The sequence below is a fragment of the Emydura macquarii genome, unplaced genomic scaffold (assembly GCF_026122565.2).
Source record: "Emydura macquarii macquarii isolate MOO-44397 ecotype Brisbane River unplaced genomic scaffold, CSIRO-AGI_Emac_v2 contig_1876, whole genome shotgun sequence".
Lineage (NCBI taxonomy): Eukaryota > Metazoa > Chordata > Testudines > Chelidae > Emydura > Emydura macquarii.
Window position 1 is genome coordinate 17236087 of NW_027132013.1, and position 18286 is coordinate 17254372.

At 43.8% G+C, this 18286-nt stretch overlaps 1 protein-coding gene across 1 annotated transcript in view; it reads right to left on the reverse strand.

The window, feature by feature from the left end:
* Positions 1-6114, reverse strand: part of DCAF5 (DDB1 and CUL4 associated factor 5) — a 93158-nt gene extending 87044 nt beyond the window's left edge. Inside the window, exon 1 of the mRNA XM_067557811.1 lies at positions 5881-6114. Within this exon, the coding sequence (XP_067413912.1) occupies positions 5881-6094 (214 nt within the window). The 5' untranslated portion in view covers positions 6095-6114. The remainder of the gene's footprint in view (positions 1-5880) is intronic.
* Positions 6115-18286: the final 12172 nt, after the last annotated feature.

The window sequence follows — 18286 nt, forward strand, 5'->3', positions numbered from 1 at the left end:
GGTCCTCTTACTACCCTGCTTCTGATCCACACTCCTTTAGACTTGCCTGGCAACAGAATGAGAGGTGCATTACCAACACACTCACACATCCCTACAAGCTTCTAATTAAAACTTACAATCATAAGAAGGCAACTTAAATGCTATCTGGTGAGGAGAAGGGCAGGAGAGGAAATAGAGAGCAGGTAAATGTATACAAAGATTAAAGAAACCAAGGACCATAATATCCTTCAGAAATGCTCTTGGTGATGCAATTTAAACCAGAAGAAACTAGGAGGCACCGATAAGTATGTGTTTATCAAAGATAACAGGGATGAGCAAATGCACAAACAAGAAAACACACTCAAAAGTAAGGCTTGAAAACACATTATGTAATACTTACTAGCCCAAGGATAAAGTTCATTGGTAGAGAAAATACCTTTACCACCTCACCTCCATAAAGCCACACCCTCCAGTAGAATTAAATAGTTGAGTATAATTTATTGTGTGCTACACTTAACTTACATGTGGTCAATCAAACTAAATTTGTTTTTAAATGCAACTTGCTCTTAAGGCTGGTGGAAAAGCAGGAAAGAATTGTTGAATAAGCATGAAAACTTTCACATTTGTTGGTCTAATAATATATCTACCACACAATAGCTGATGAGCTACAGAGGAAGGTTTCCCCTCCCCTCCCCCCCCCCCCCCCAAACCTTTAAACTAATTTCACTGAATGATACTCATCCAGGCTTATATACATCTCTTCCTTATTCATTAGGCCTTTCCCTTCCTAATGTCATTCTACTCTTTTCATGGTCTGTCCTATTGTAGATCATGATGCATCTTGTCTTAAGGGCTTGTCTGCATGGCCTCACAGTTCGGACTACAGGAGCATGAACTAAAGTATGCACTAGCGCAGTGGTTCTCAAGCTTTCCAGACTACTGTACTCCAAGTCTGATTTGTCTTGCATACCCCAAGTTTCACCTCATTAAAAACTATTGATTACAAAAATCAGACATAAAAATACAAGTGTCACAGCACACTATTGCTGAAAAAAATGCTTACTTTCTCATTTTTACCATCTAATTACATTTCAGTGTGATACCGGAGCCTGTTTTTCACTTGTTGGCCTTGTCTGAAGCCCAAGCCCCACCACCCAGGGCTGAAGCATATAACTTAGCTTTGCTGGGGCCCCTGGGCCCTGGGGCCCCAGGCAATTATCCTGTCTGCCAACGCCCTAACGATGGCCCTGCACTTGGGACCCCCCTAAACCCATCCAATAATTCCCAAGTTGAGAAACACTGATCTAGGTAAGCTGAGTACACCCGGGAGACCTCTGCAAACCACCAGAGGTATGCGTATCCCTGGTTGAGAACCACTGCGCTAGCGTGCTGCACTGTAACAGTCTCCTTTCTTCTACTTCTGCCTCCTAAATGTCAGTGTCTCTCTCTCTGAAGTGCCTGTATCAATTCCACTGTTAAGGACAACAAAAAGAGTAAGAATCTCAAGACTGATGGTTAGGGTTGGAGACTAGCTAGAAATTTTCTATCACATTTGAAGTGAATTAGACAAGGATCTCCCAAATGTAGCTACCCTTTTTAAAAAAAAAAAAGGAAGTTCTCACCAGGGTTCAAGAAATCCAATTTCTTCTGACATTTGTAGCCCAACAAAAATTTTAAAAGGTGAAAATGAGAGAAAACTTACTTAACTGGATGTATCCAGTTTAGATCTCATATACAGGACCAAAGTTGATCAAATCTTTAATTAAGATTTAAAATATCAACGTTAGAATGGTTCACTGAAGTCCTATTTTAAGTTTATTGGCGATAAAGGCCTGTCCACACTGAGGAAGCTCTTCCCAAAAATTCTAACTGGAAAATCAGTTGAAGCTGTAATGTAAACCAGGTTTAGGCAATCAGAAATGCACTTACTGAACCAATAAGTAGTAGTCTTACAAAATCCATTAGGACCCACTGCTTCTGACAGCAGTCTCACTCAGGAAGCATTGGATATGTACCCAGAGGACATTCCAGATATTACAAATGAGAACTGGGCTAACTTGGATGCAATGTAACACAAACTGAATCAGTATGGCTAAATGCACTATTCCACTTGTGTTTAAACTGGCTCCTTTGAAGGCTAAGTTACAAACAGTTCAACTGTCAAATCAAGACAAACTATGATGACTAGAGAACTAGAAAAATTATTATATCAAGACAGTTTTTCAGTGGACAATTTTACAGTTTGCATTTCCTTTGTTCACATTCCTAATGCCACCCAAAATCTCCAGGCTGCTATAGGCTCAGTCAGCATCTCCTCTATTTCATCCCTACCTCAGCATCCTGACTGTTTTGAGGAAGCAATGTCTCAGCTAGCCTAACCCTCCCTTAGCTTTCATTTGAGTCCTTTTTTCCAGTGAATGTCACTGGCTGCCTCTTCTGCTGTTCATAGTTGAAATATTAAAAAGATGCCTTTACAAATAATCAGGCACATTTTGGTTTAGCTTTAATAAAGTCTGTACTTTTAAGGGCATGGAATTTAATTGAAAATCCATAATGATTCTGCCTTTTAACATCTAACTCTTAAATGAGCAACTGAGCACCTGTCTGACATTACTGTATAACATCAAACACACTAGATTTTGTGGTCACTGATAAGGGGAAAACAGTTTATAACAAATGGCTATGGTAGTCTGAGTTTCTCATTTTCTCAGGTATCAATACAAAGGCAAAGTTAAGATAGGAGAACTTGTACTATAGGTATTAAACAAATATCTGAGTTTCTAGTCAGTTTAATCTTAACTATTAGAGACACAAAATTCAGTAACGATTTTGTTGTTTTAAAATGTATTACAATGTTCTTGTAAGGATTTTCTTCCTGATGATTTCTGGAGGTCTGAAAAAATACAGCCCCACTGCTATGCACCTCCCAAACTCTGCAGAAGGGAAGTGCATCTCCTGTAGACCTCAGAAGAGGGTATTTCTTCCTGGGAATTGTATTAAAACTATAGATGAGGAATTCCTCTCCTTTCCTACAAAACTGCAGAGATCCACCTGAGAGAAGCTCTATCTAGGAAGTGGATATACACAGAGGTAACGGCATCAACTCCATGACAAGACTTAGGAGGGTCCTAAGGCAAATTTTCTGAAATGGTGGGTCCTGACCCACCAGTGAGTCACAGAGAGGTTCTGGAAGGGTCGCCACATTCAGGGCAAACATACACTTTCCCTGGTCCAGCATGGAGAGGAGGTGAGTTGGAGAGTTAGCCTGCCCAGTATTTACCCTGCAGCAGCGTCTCCTATCCTACAGAGCTGGGCCCAGCTCCCTGCTCCAGGTATTGTGACATGGTGCAAGAGATTGCTATGCCACTCGCTCAAATTTGGCCCAGTTGCCCCAAGACAGAGGGGCAGATGGGCCAAAACTGAATGATTAGTGTTGAAAGTCCATGTGCCAGATAGCAACACCTGGAGTGGGGAGTCAAGCCCAGCCCCACAGGACAGGAGCCACTGTTGTGCGGTGAGTGTGGATCAGGCTTGCCCTCCAATACATCCCACCCCCTTGGGCCTCTCCTCACCAGGCCATGATTGTGATGTGAGGGTGAAGAGTGCATATATGTAATGATGGGTTGCAAAAAAAAAAAAAAAAATGGGGGGAGAATGCAGTTGTTGGGTCTCCTTAGTAAAAAGTTTGGGAACCAATGTCCTAAAACTTTTCTAAGGAGCAGCAGTGTGAAACTAACGTGATTCCTGTCAGTTTCTCTTGTTGCCTACAAGATTCTTAATAGCAGTATAACACTCTGGTCATTTGTGTCTCTACCACAGATTAGGAAAGCTAAGGGCAGCAGATGCACTTGACCTCTTGGTGGATTAGGGTTTGTCTACACAGAGACATGTGCAAGCATAACTATATCATTATAACTAGCCACATGGACACTCTTACTCCAGGGTAACACTGTCCACATGGGAAATTACCACTGTATTTACAGCAGTATAGTTATGCTTGTAAGTTTCCTTAGACCAGCCCTAGGGAAGGCTCACTGTTCATATTTAGGTTCTCTTTTCTAACCATTATGGCTAGAATTTTTTTTAAATTAGTTTCTAGAACAGTTGATAGCATTCGCCTGGGAAAGATTCTTACTCAGCCCAATCAAATGGATTTTTCAAGCCCAAGTGTTGCTACCCTACACTATGACTATGCAACAAGCATCCATTATGCCCTTCTTCCCCCCCCCCATGTCTCCAATTACTGACCACAGCATATCAGATGTTCAGGGTTTTGCCTCTTGCCCGTTTGGCAATGATGCTAGGACCCTTGCAAATGAGAATCCATTCTTAAAGCACAGGCTGCAGAAACAAATCCCCACAATGAGCCATTAAGTACATGTGGTTATTGCTAGCAGAAGACTAGAGAAGCTGGAAAACTCAACTTCTTCCTTTACCCCATTTTGGAAGAGGGCAGAGTCAGACCTTTATTCTGGAGGAGAGGAATATAATCCCCTTATCCACCTCTATGGGGTAGAAGGCCCTTTGGTATACCTCCCCCCACACACACACAGTAGGAAGACCATGACTTTCAGTAGGGGGAGTAACTCTTCCCCTTCTTGTCTCTGGAATCCCCATTTTGGGAACCTTGGCTGCCTGGAGGCAAAGGGAAGCTGTGACAACCCTCTTCCCCCCCTCCCCACTCACTCACACACACACACACACACACAGAGAGAAAGGCCTTGGTGCAGCCTGTGACACACTCAAGTCTGGAGGATCTTGGCTCTCAGTGGGGGGGGGGCCGGGGGCCTCATCCCTTCCTATCTGCCCTCTCGTCAGGGGCCGCTGGCTCTGATGGGGAGGCTGCGGGCAGCCCTTTCCTTACCCTGGACGGGAGCTGGATCCCCCCTTCCCCCGGGATGTTCTGACCCTCCCCGCAATGGGAGTCTCGGCTAGGCAGGGGAACTGCACCTCCCAGCCCCAGCAGGGAGGGTCTGAACGCTGGGCGAGCCTGGCCCGGCCTCCCCTCCCCTGGGCGGATAGGCCATCGATTCCCCGGCCTGTCGCTATGAGGAGCCAGGAGAGCGACTAGGCCGCAGCTCCTCGCGAAGCCCCGGCCTGGAGTTTGCTCCCTGCCCCTCGGCGCGGAAGGGGAGAGAGACGTGAATCACCGCAGGGGAGAAGGCACCTGCGGCAGCCCCGCGAGGGGGGCGGGGGGAGGCGATCCAGGCACGGGGCCCCGCTGCCCCAGGCTAGCAGCTAACGTCAAGCCAGTGCCCCCCGCTCCCCGACAGCGCCGAGCACCCGACGGGGGCGAGATCCAGCCAGCGGTCCCATCCCCCCAAAGGGGGGCCCAGGAGCGAGCCGAGCCGAGCCTGCCGGCTCCATCCACCCGCGCTTCAGCCGCTCACCCCGGGCAGGGCTGCGCGCCCCGGGACCCCAGCACACAGCGGGATACAACAGCGGATACCTGACCCCCCTCCTCCAGCCACCCACCGGCCCCGGCCCCGGCGCCCGCCCCGTCCGGCGCCCCGCTCCCGCCGCCCAGCACCGCCCCGCCTCGCCCAGCGCCGGGGACCCGCGGGACATGTCACTGGGCTCTGCCAATTTCAGCCCGCTGGTTCCCCCGCGCCATTAAGTGCATCAAACCCCCGCCCCCCCCTTCCCCCGCCAGACACTTTCCTGCAAACTTTGTTGGGGGTTCGCGCCCCCCAAATAACATAACCCAGGAAAAGGGGGGGCGAACCTGTCAACCATTTTAGATCCTCCTTCGGGAACACCAGTGCCTTGCGGGGGAGGAGGGGTTGGAAACACCACCACAATCCCCCCCTTCCCCGGGTGAGCGTGGGGGAAGGAGGCGAGATGCTGGGGGGGGGGGGCCGGCAAGGACTGGGGGGGTTGGGGGCGGGGGGGTTGCTTTACCTGAGACCAGCCACTGGCCTCCATTGTTGGAGAATTCAATGGCATTGACACAGCCGAAGTGGCCCAGGAGGTCCTTCTTGTAGAGGTTTCGGCAGCCGCGCAGGCGTCGCCTCTGAAAGTCCTGGGTGAGCAGCGGGTCCCCCTGCAAGCCCCGCTGGGACAAGAAGCCCACCACCGACCTCATGCTGCCCCCCAGCCCAGCTCTCCTCTTCATGCTGCGGCCTCCGCGGCTGCTCCCCCACCGCCCCCCTCACTCTCTGCCTGCGCTCCCCTCCCCCCCCCCTTGTTATGGTTATGATGATTTTTCTTTAGCCAGCCATAGCAGAGAGAGGTGTTAGACACTCCGTTGCTTCCTGATCCCTCTTAAACTCCTCCCCCTCCTCCCCTCAGCAGCTGATCCATTCCACAGCTGCTGCTGCTGCTGCTGCAGCCTTGTCCTTACTGCAATTCTTCTGCCGGCTGGGCTGGTTTGAACGTTGGTGCTGGTGGCAACGTATTTGGCTGTGTAATGGCTAGCGCTGGTTTATAATAACTCCTCGACGTACTTAGGAGGACATCCTGTCTGTGCTCTCTTAACTTATTTCAAACACCCCTCCCCCCGCCCTCCAGAAAATCTCTGCGGAAGTACATTCTTCTCCCGTTACGGATCAAGGTGTCCTATCGTTGCAAGGGGGTTGCAGAGGCACTGGCTCTTTTGGATGGGGAGCAGGAGTGCGTGAGAAAGATGTAAAAGGGGGCAGCGCTATGCCTGACGTCGGTATCTGTTGCCTCTCAACTGCAGCGTGGCTGAGCCTCAGGAAACACTGCATTTTCTGAAGTTGAGCACATGTAATAAACCCACTTGGTTTTAAGGTCTCTGGTATTCGTCCCCCTTTACACTGACTGGTAGGAGCTTTCTTCTCCATGCTAGTAATGGGAAATCGCCGAATTGCAGCTAACTTTTGGGATGGGGAAGGATTAATATAAACACCACGTTAATTAGCTGGGTGTCAAAGCAGCTTCTTCAGGGCTAAGATAGCCCTAAAATAAAACTTTGGGACCACCACAAAATAACCCTGGAAAGAGAAGACTGTTTCTCCAACAAAGCTGCCAAATAACCCCTTGAGACAGACATTTACCATTAACGAGGATGCTTTCATTTTTTTTCATATACAGATCTTGGAATTGTGGGAGTTGAGTAGGAGGACAGGAACTTTTCTGAACTAGGTTCCAGCCGGTTCTGATTCATGTTCAGTCCTCCCTGAGAAGCAAATGCTGGGACATGTAACTGAGAAGAAAAAATGTTGGGGGAAAATTGTAACTGAAAATGCTGGTGAATTTCTGCAGGATTTCCAACCCCCCCCCCCCCCAAAAAAAAATGGTGAATTTCTACAGGATTCTTTTTATCAACCAATGGTAATTTTAAAAAATAATTGCCCTTTTTCTCCTCTCCCTTGCCCTAAAAACTGATGAATTTCACCAAGTTTTCCCACTTCCAGTCTAGTGGATTGCTGTGGATTTATCCTCATGAGATGTGGTGAAATTTGGCAGGATTCCCCCCCTCCCCCATCTGATGTTTCACCTTGCTATGCTGCAATATGTGTATGTGTGGTAGGTAGGGGGAGGAAAAGTATTTTTATTTTTTGTTCTACAGAGCCACATTCTTAAAATTTAATACCAGATACTATTGTAAGACAAAAGGAAAAATCATTCTATAAGCAATTAAAGTACAGTATAGACATTCTCCATGGTCTTTATCCTGCAAAGACTTGCTCACATGCTGTTTTATACACTATAAGTAATCGTAGGATTGGGGCCCAAACTAGGATTTTTAGCCCCATAATTCCCCATGTGTACAGGCTAACTGGTTTGGTACCTGTGGAAGTTGTAGTTTAGGCACAGCTCAGAGGATAGAAAACATGCCTGACCCAGTCTGAGCCTTGTGTATGTAAAAATGCCCTTGTTGGGAATACTAAGTCTAAAAAATTCTAGTGTAGACAAGATAAAAAAAAATTCTTTACTTCCTGCCAAAAACTGTTGTGTAGTATTATTGTGTACTCTTAAACATCTGCCTTGTTCCACCTCAGACGTGACTGCTTTGCAGTAGAAGGTGAAATTATTTAATTCTATAAAGTCAGTAAAATGCTTTGGGATTCTTCTTGGCTAAGGTTTATAGAAAGACCACAAAATCCCATAAACCACACTTTTTAGTTGACAACACTATAAGCACTACTTTTATATTTAAAGAGAGTAGCAAACCTTTCAATTATATTAAAAATGAAATCTGAGATTTGACTGTTTAAAGTGTGCAGCTTTCATTTTAGACAGCATTCTTTCAAATGAATGAAATGCCAGTATGTGAAAATGTCTTCAGATACATTGTTTGAACCCAAAAGATAATAAATGCATAATAGTAATTTGACAGGGACATTCAACCATAGTGCATTAGCGCTGGATGTTTCTGATACAATTATCACCTTAACAATATTAATATTAATTAATATTGAGACAGTATATAGGATATCAGATTGAACACCTCATATTTCTTAGGCCTTGACTATGCCAGCAATTTGCCCTGTTGCAGCTATAAGTGGTCAGCCAATAATGCACTGTACTCATACAAATTCCTAGTATAGACAGGCAAAGCTGTTTTTAGTCACAATTTGCACAAATGCAAATTACCCTAGTTTCAGTCATGGGTAAACTGCACTGGTGCAAATGATAGTTTATTGAAGTTTTGCCTGTCTACATTCAGGGCCAGAGTTAAGGGGATGTGACCTAGGTGACTGCTGTTTTTGTTGTTTGTGACAAATGGGAAAATAGAATGTTTGAAGTAAAATGTTTCAGGTATTCTGTATGTGGCTTCATTTTTCACTAACCTCCTAGAATGTTCTGGACCTTTGTAGCATATCATGGAACCTTCCAGATTTTCTGAGAACTACATTTTCCTCGAACCTCCTAGAATGTTGTCAGCCATGCTCTTGCAGGTATATAAGGGGTCAGGCACCACCAGTCAGTTAATGAGATATAAGAATGAAGTGAAATGAAGTGAGAGCCTGACTGCAATATTGTGAACCTTGTTTTATTGTGTAATTGTGAAAGTGTACTTGTATTTTAAGCAATGGCGTAGCTAAAGGTGGGCCTGGGTAGGCCATGGCCCACCCAATTGGTCGCGGAAGTTCTGCTGCAGACGTTCTGCTTAAGCTACTTTGACAACTGGAGCGTCGGATAGCTTAGTTTCTCAGCCGGTCGCTTCCTGAACTTCTGGCTTCCGGCCACGTGACCGGGAAGTTCAGGAAGCGCTTGTTTTTCGTGCCCACCCTTGTCAACCACAGGCCCTGCCAAAAATCAGTTCTGGCTACACCCCTGGTTTTAAGACTTGAAGAGTGTAGGTAGCAACTAATAAAGGACAAATGCCATTGGCCAATCTTTGGATTTCTCCAACACTGCTTCAGTTTGCAAGTGCAAAGGCAAGAAAAGCAACCTTTTGAACTAAAAGATTGGTTAACATTCTAAGGTTGTCACCTGCTGTAACACTGTTTAATACTAGTTCACCCGGTGTTGGTGCACAGTTCAATTTCTTGATGTTAGTACATTTCAGTTATTCTTAACATTAAAAAGTTTCTATAAGCTTAGAGAAAATGAATTTTTGTATTTACTTTTGTATGGCATGAATAAATACAGATTTATCATCTTATATGACAGGGATAAATCATACATGCAAACTGTGCAACAAATTTGTGAAATGGGCTACAAATGCAATAAAAAATAAGGTGTTTAACAAATGGAGGAGGGGCTCCGAAGACGTTCCTTGGCCTGGGGTGCCATTTAGTCTAGGGTTGGCCCTGTCTACATTAGAGGTCTACACCAGCAGTTCTCAACCGGTGGTACGCGTACCACCAGTGGTACTTCGCAGAAGGCTGGGTGGTATGCGAGCCATACCGCGCCGCCGAATCCGCCGCTGGAAGTGCCCACCCACCCCCCCCGGGAAACCCTGCCGCCGAAAAGGGGCAAACGGCGGAAGGGTTTAGGCGGAGGGCATTGTTCCCCCCATGTAACCCGCCGCCGCCAAAAGTCCCCCCCCGCCACCACCGCGAAACCCCGCTGCTGCCGCCGAAAGTCCCCCCTCCTTTTTTTCCCGAGTGGTACTCGGGTCAGGTACAGTCAGGTCAAGTGGTACTTGACCTGACTGTACCTGACCCAAGTGGTACTCGGGGAAAAAAAGGTTGAGAACCGCTGGTCTACACCATTTAAAGTTGAACTGGTGGTTGGTCACTGATGGCCAAATTTCCCTGTGTAGACAAGGCTTTAGTGACATTATTTCAGTCTGTCTGTAGACTCAGAACTATCCCTGTCAGTTTACATTCTATTCTACTGTATTCTGCATAGTTTCTTATACTGCCTGTGTGGTTCATTTTCTCTTTCATCCTCTTGCCAAAGGAAAAATTGTGTGGGTAGCAGATGTGCAGGAATTTAAATTAGAACATTTTTGGAGGGGCATGCTAGACACACACAAAAGAAAGGTTTGTGTGACCCCCCACCAGATTTCTCAGGACACCTCTGGCGGGGAGGCCCAGCAACAAAGAGGCAGTGGCTCCCCCTGGCAGCTGAGCTCCTCCTTCCCTGCTACTGGAGTCCCACTGCTGCTGCCTGCTTTGAAGACTACCTGCTGTGGTGAGTCAGGGAGCTGAGGCAGAGGAATGGGAGGGACTCCAGTAGCAGGGAAGGAGAAGCAGCAGGCTGTAGCTGTTGGGATGGGGGGAGGAGGAGGTCAGCCGGCAGCCAGTCATCCTGCTGTGTCCTCCCTCCCCAGGCTGCAGGGACACATGGAGATTTTTGAGGGGGCCCTGTGCCCCTGCTTGCCTCCCTTTATGCATACTCCTGGTGGCCAGAGTACAGTATTGGTAGCTTTTTAGTTTTTTTTAAATAAATATGTACATGTCCGTTGCATTTGGAGAGGAAGATGGTGAGGTTTGTGGTAGTTTTTAGTTCCTGTGGGAGTTTGTTCCACAGTCTGGGACAAGCCCTGAGAAAAGCTTCATCCTCTGCACAGATGAGCACATATAAAGATTATCTTTATAACCAGAAGTGACAGAGATTTTTCATACTACTTAATGGAAGTTTTGATTTGGAGAAAACAATCAAATCTGAGTGATGGGAAGAAAAACATTACATCATAAGAATGTGTGGGTTTCTATTGTCTTTGAACGAAAAATGATGGCAGATCTGCACACCAGTGCTACCCTGTTTCCTCTTTCTGAATTATCTTCAAAATAGAATTATAGTCCCTAAATAAATTTTCATTACCTATGCTGCTGCGTAGGATCTGGGTACCTTTTGTTCTTTAAGAAGACAATTCTGCTGTATATACTCCTGAATACGTCAGTCTGATCAATTCAAATATCAGAACTTAATTGTGCAAAACTCCTGTGAATGAAGTATTCTTTGGCTTTAATGGAAGTTCTACAGCAGGAGGTTGGTGAGGAGGGGAAACTTCCTGAATCAGGCCCATTACATTTGATCAGGTTACCATTTTAAGCATTTGAGAAGACAGAGTTTTAGTTGGTTGGTTTGGGGGTTTTGCTTTGTGTTCTCCCCCACCACAACAGACAAACCAATCTTTTTTAGAACTGAAGACCTGAAATATTAGGTAAATTGATTAAATCCCTACAGTAGGGAATTAGTGGCCACTAACATAGTGAAGATAGAATGTAATGTTTTTGGTGGGGACGATTATTTTTATTTATTTTGGGTCTGCTCCAGCAGCCACTGTAGTCAATGACACCACATTCAGATGGCTTAAATAGGTCCAAGTTTGGGGGCCTTAATGCTTAGAAAATTATAGTTCCAGTGGGGAGGGATGGATAAGAGATTCAATTGGTTAGCTTACTACTAAACTTTTACTTTTGGAGACTTGGATTTAGATTCACTGGGCAATCCTGGCCCCACTGAAATTACTGGCATAACTCCTTGATTTCAGTGGGGGCAGGATTTCACCAGTTATACTTATGGCTGCTGCCTAACACAATGGGGTCACAAATCCCTGATTTACTTCTCAGGCCACTGTAATTGTATTGCTTACTCTTCTCTTTCTTATAATGGATGTTTTACTGACAAAATGTATGTTATGCTGTATTATAAATTCTGTGATATTTGGATGAACATTTATCATTTCTATATCGCGTATGTAACTTAAGCAAAACAATAAAAATAACCCAGAACAATTTTTAAAATAAAGCTTTCTTTTAAACATAGCTCCATTCTGAAAAGTGACTGCAAAAATGGCTTAATGAGGTTTTATTCTAGTCTAAGTTATTCCACTTTTTGTAATGCTCTCATTACTGCAGTATCTGAGCACTTTCCAGAAATGCATTAAGCAATGTGACTGACATTGGCCATGTTTATTATTTCTCTATCATCGCATATCAAATTTCCTCAGTTTAACAGCCTAAGGATATTTTTTCTAACGGTGCATGAACAGGAAAAAACCCAGCTTAACTTTTAGATCCCCAGATCACACTTGGCATTTTAAAATAGATCATTTTAACAGCTGCAAGTGCACCTATTTGAATGTCAAGAACATTCTGAGTATCACAACAAAGTAATTCTGAATTTATTCTGACCCAGAACCTGGGAGCCGCTCTTTCTCCCCACTTATCTGTACAATGACCAAATCCTTTTACTTCGTCCTCCTCAATAATATACCAAAAATCCACCACTTCCTTTCTTTCCTGAGAGCTGAACAGCTTGTCCATATTATTCCATACTTTGCCTACAACCCAAACTGTGTCCATAAATGACGCCCCACCCACCTGAAATGTCAGAATGAGACGCCACTCACAGTAGATGGTGCAGATGTTGAAAATACGATAATACATTCTCTGTTGGGTACTTCCAGCTTAGCTTCCTCTTGGTGTGGTTCCAATACCATACTAAGCTCTGCTGGGTTCACCTCCCCTTGCAGGGGGTTGGATGCCCCATTGAGCACTGGGGGACTGACTCCTCAAAGGGGTTTGAATATCCCACCGGGTTCTGTGGAACCAACTCCCTCTTGGTAGGGTTCAGATGCCTCTTGCCATTCTTCCCATTTGGCTTGTTTGATTCTCAGATCAGATGCGGAAGGGTGGAAAAGGTGGTTCTCTCCCAGCCACTTCCTATTGGTGATATTCAGCTGCGACATCACTCTCAGAAGATTAGCAGATCTTGATAAAAAGACCAACCCTCTCATTTCTTACATGTGCAATTAAATAGTTAACACTGTTGACATTTGTTATCCTCAGTGAGATGAATAAGGCACTTCTCAGATATATTATTTCATTTTCTTTGAACTCTGCAAACCCCAGGCAGAGATCACTGCATCTATCACACTTGGTTCACATTTTGACTTAAAAAGCAACTTACTTAAAATGAGATTTTGGCCTGCATATCGAATGCAGGATTGGGCCCCAAGCAATATGTATTTTAATTATTAGTGGGCCAATGAGGGCCCCATGTCACTTTCTGTTCATTATTTTCTAACAGCCCTTTATAACTCTGGACTTGAGCCTCTTCTTTCTGATGATTGGTTACCATTGATTTTCCTTTGAATAGTGAGTCATGTACCCTACTCTTCCTCCTGTTACAAAATGAGTTATTACTATTATAAAAAAAAAAATTGGGCTCTTTGGCTGTAACCTTTACATAGATATCTCAAATCAGACTACTGACAGATAGTCTCCTTTATCCGGTTAGGCAGTCTTACTGCTTACAGATGCAAAGGTTCCCAGTTAACTTAACTGCTAAAACAGGTTCCTCATAAATAAGAATAAGTGTTCATTTAATATTTATTCACTTGGTTACCTTCTTGTCTTCTACAGTGTCCCTGTCAGGCTTTCCTAATTTGTATTTTTGCCAAAATGTACTCATGCGTCAGTTGCTTTCATTTATTTTTAATTTAACATTTATATGTGAAGAAGCTGCTCTGTAGATGGTTAGATGAACCATCAAAGAGAGTTGCTGCTTACTGGACAAGACTTGTGCCAATGATAACAGGACAAATAAAGACTTTAAATTCTCATTGATGGGATTCTTTTATGGTGGTGAAACTACATTCAAAGCAGACATGGGGTTTCCATTATATTTTACCTCTCTCTACAAATTATTCTCTTTGTAAAAAATGTTTTGGGGCTTTTTTTACTTTTTTTAAATCAAAACTCCTATTGCCTCAGAGAAAGCCAAATAAACGCTTTAAAGGAGAAACTGCCCGTTCCAACCTGGCCTAGTGCCTGTCTCTGACCAGACCCCAGTCTGTCATGCTTGGATCCAACCGCTAAATCCCATGCGTTTCTAAGCCCCCTAAGTAGTGACCAGTGGCACTGGAAAAAGTTTATAGTGGGAGTGCTAAAAGCCATTGAACAAAACTGTAAACCGTGGCATATATGTTGGAAACCACTTCATGCCACGGGATGCTACCACATCTCTACCACCCCTAGTTCTAGCACTCCTGGTAGTGACTGGTTCTTAGCTCTGGGTCTCCCAGGGACAGACCCTGTCTCTGACACCCTTCTTGGCAGTGGGACCCCACAGCCTGACTGCCGTGGACCGCAGAACAGTCACACAGCCCTCCTGAGCCTCCAGTTGCTTGGGCACATTCCCCCAGAGTCCACCTCACAGTGGAAGCTCAGGTTTTTCAATTAACCTCTTCAGGGATAACATGGCGACAAAGCAAGGAACACAAGCTTAGCAAAGGAATGTCTTAATCGTAAATACATTACTCTTAAAAAACCCAAGAAAGTTACAGATCTATGGAAAACAACAAACTTCCAATGCAGTCCTCCTGACTTCACCATCTCTGTGGACCCTGGCACCTGGTCCTTAGGCCAGGCAGCCCTTCCAGCCTTCTTAGCCTGGCCTTCTTGTTTCTGGTAATGGAATTGGTTCCCTTGTTTAGAGAAGCACTTCTTTTAAAACCCAGATCTGTCCCCCATTTGCTCACATGCTGCCTGAAAGCTAGGGTAAGGTCTACATTCCAAGGCTGCCCCCTTTATCTTCTATGTAGACTGCAGAGAGATATCCAAAGTCAATGGACCCCTGCTGGTAGAAAACACAATGTAGTTCAGTGTTGATGGACCCAATGACTCTCTCACAGCATCTCAAGCACAGTCTATCCCAGGCATAGTCAATAAGTGAACTGCAGGCCAAATCTGAACCATCAGACACTTTTGAATAGACCCCAAAATCTTTTTATTTACTTATAATCATAATTGTTGGGTTTTTTATTATTTTCTCTGGAGTCTGGACTTCGACTATACCTTGATCAAGAAATTTGGACCTTGACAAAAAATAATTGACTACCCCTGGTCTATCCACTAGGTCTCAGCCCTCTGCCACAAGATGGATGCTGTAATCTACCACAAAAGTTGCAATCACAAATGGTAAAAACAAAATGAAATTCACAATTTGACACCAACACATCCCCAAACGATCACGTCAAAGCAATTTTAAGCGACAACTGTCATTGTTTCAGTTTCTCCATACACTGAATAGATAATTGAGATTTTAACCATCTAAAAGTATGGAAATATAAAGTTGATATTTTCAAAGAAGTCTAAAGAAGTTAGATGCCCAAATCCTATTGAATTCCAATGGAATTCAGTTACCTAACATGTTTAGGCCTATCTGAAAAATACAGCACAAGACTTAAGGTTCTTACTGAATAACCTTAACTCTGTCCCCTTGCACATATACATAGCTGCCCTGTAATGTTCCCAACCTCTCTGTGAAGGAGTCTTGTGATATATCAGTACCTGCTTTCCACATCCTCTTGCCATGCCCGGGCATGGTTGCTGCTCCACAGTTGGCTTTTGTTTCTTTCCTGACTTTGTCCATCTTTTATCTTTTTTCCAGTTAGCTCTTTATTTTATATTTATTTTGGGAAGGGTGGAGGTTATGTTCCATTTTTCATTCTTCGTCTTGTTTTTTATTGTGTTTTTCCCACTGCCTTTTTTTCTTTCTCCCAGCCTCTTCTTTGACTTCCCAATTTTAAGCCTACATTTTACCTGCCATAGTTTATATTCCTTTCTACTGGTTTCAATGGGGGGTGGATTTCCATTTAAAGAAGGATGACTGTTTGGTTCAGATCAATTCTTGCAGACTCTGTTTAACAGACTGCATTTTGTCTTGCCCTTCTTGCTTTCATTTTAGTTTAGGGGTATGCATGACTTCTGTTAAACGTGGTTTTTTTTAAATCTCCCTTTCTAAAGTTTAATGTCATTAATTTTTGGTACAATCCCTCCCTCAAGGACGTTGAATTTAATTATACTGTGAAGACTATTATTTAGTGACTCAACTATAGTCACAACATTTTTTTTAAAGAAAGAAATTCCTCTTTGTTACTTAGTACTAGGTTGAGAGTAGCCTCTCCTTTTCTGTGCTGAATAACTAACTATTCCAAAAAACAAGAAACTGCCTCTTTTAATCTTGTGACATATGACAAGTTTATATGCAAGTAGCTAAAATCATCCATTTATGCTTTTTTATTAGATTTATTTACCTCTTTGATCTCCCTCTTCTCTACACAGCAATGTTTTTCATAGGTTTCCATGGAATCTTTCAAATATAATGTGATTTTCCAATTTCTACAACTTAATCAATTTTTCTCTATATAGTTTATACCCAGATAATACAGAATATAATTTATCTTCCATCATTCCACCATATTTAAAAATGTTTATTATGTCAAGGTCCTCTCCTATTGCCAGATATTATAATTGATCTATTTTTGCTCCTAGTTTCTCACACTGGTTTGTAGACATTTATAATGTTTAGTTTTGACTGTGCACCTATTTTTTTAAAGAATTTTATATGCCTTCCTGTTCTGCCTCTAATTTTTGTCCTATCATTTATTTTAAAATAGATATTTGTATTATGGACATCTCTCCTGATGTCTTAGTCTGAGGGTTTGCCTACACACAAAAGTAGTACTGTAACTTAATATATATATTTAAAGCAGCAACCTCCCACTCAGTGTGGATGCAGTTATAACAATATAAAAGTTTTTTACTTGTATAATTATTCTCTTACAGGAAGAGGATTAAGTCATAGTGCCCTAAAGCTTGGTCTACATTATACAGTTGAGTTGGTGCAAGGCAGCTTACATCAACCAAGCTGTCATATGTTTACACTCAACTTGGTCTCCCACTGCTGTAAGCGCCCTATTATGCCACATAACAACACTACCTCCCTGAGTGGCATAGAGCCATGGTCGATGTGCTTAGATTGACACTGTGCGAGTGTAGACACTGTTACTTATGTCAATCTAACTATCCTCCAGCAGCTTTCCCACAATGCCCCACACTGCCTGCTCTGGTTACTGTTGTGAACTCTACTGCCCAGTGGTCACAAAGATTGGAAGCCCCACTTTCCCTTAAAAATCCCGCACATTTTTCAAATTCCTTTTCCTGATTACCTAGCATGGCAAGCACACCTAGCAGCTCTCCCTTGTTAAGTGCAACCGTTACCCAGGGTTCCTTGACCCGGTAACTTTTACTCACTGTATACCCACCTGCTATATGGCAGGCAAAGGATGATTGAGAATCAAATGCTTATGACTTAAAAGCTTTAATTCTGGTCCCCAGTAATTCCCCTAGGAATTAATTTCACCACCGTCACCGCTTATTAGTCTTAAGCAACACAATACAATAGGTGATTCAATTACCTCAAAACTTAATATTGCCTCCACAAGTCTGAGGCAGTCTTCGGGTGAATCAATCACAGATTTCCGGATGGTCAGTTCTTCCGTCTGCACCTGGGGATCTTTCAATGTGTCCATGAAGTGATCCACTGACTTAGACTTGCTACCTCCCTTTTATACGCCAAAAATTACAAAGACATGTCAATCAAAAAAAAAAATGTTAAATAGCTGACCAAACAGATCAATCACTAGGCAGAAGCAGAAGTTACACAGACGTGTCACTAAAAAAAAAATTGTTAAGCAAGCAGTCTTAACTGTTAGTCTAGCAATAATTTCCCCACAGCTGCAGTTCTAAAATATATCCAGGCTTCCTGTCTTTCACAGACATTTGCCCCAGCATATTCAGAGAGAGAACGCACAGTCAGGCCCACTTCACGTATTCACTGTCTACTACCCCTTCTCCCAGTTGCCTATTTATGCTAAGTTCCTGCAAAGACCTGAAAATGGCTAAAAGCAGCAGGCAGGATAATTGGTAGTCCATCCCGATAATTGGCAGTGGCTTGGACACCTGGCTGATTGCTAAAATGCCTCTGTACACAACTGCCCAGCTGACCATGCCAGCTACACACTCTAGACATGCTCCCGCCTGGAGTAGACAGGAGAGATTGGATTTTCTGTGCCTGCAGGGAGAAGAAGCTGTGCAGGCACAGCTGCAAAGCAGCCAAAGAAATGGACATCTACGAGCAGATTGCTCAG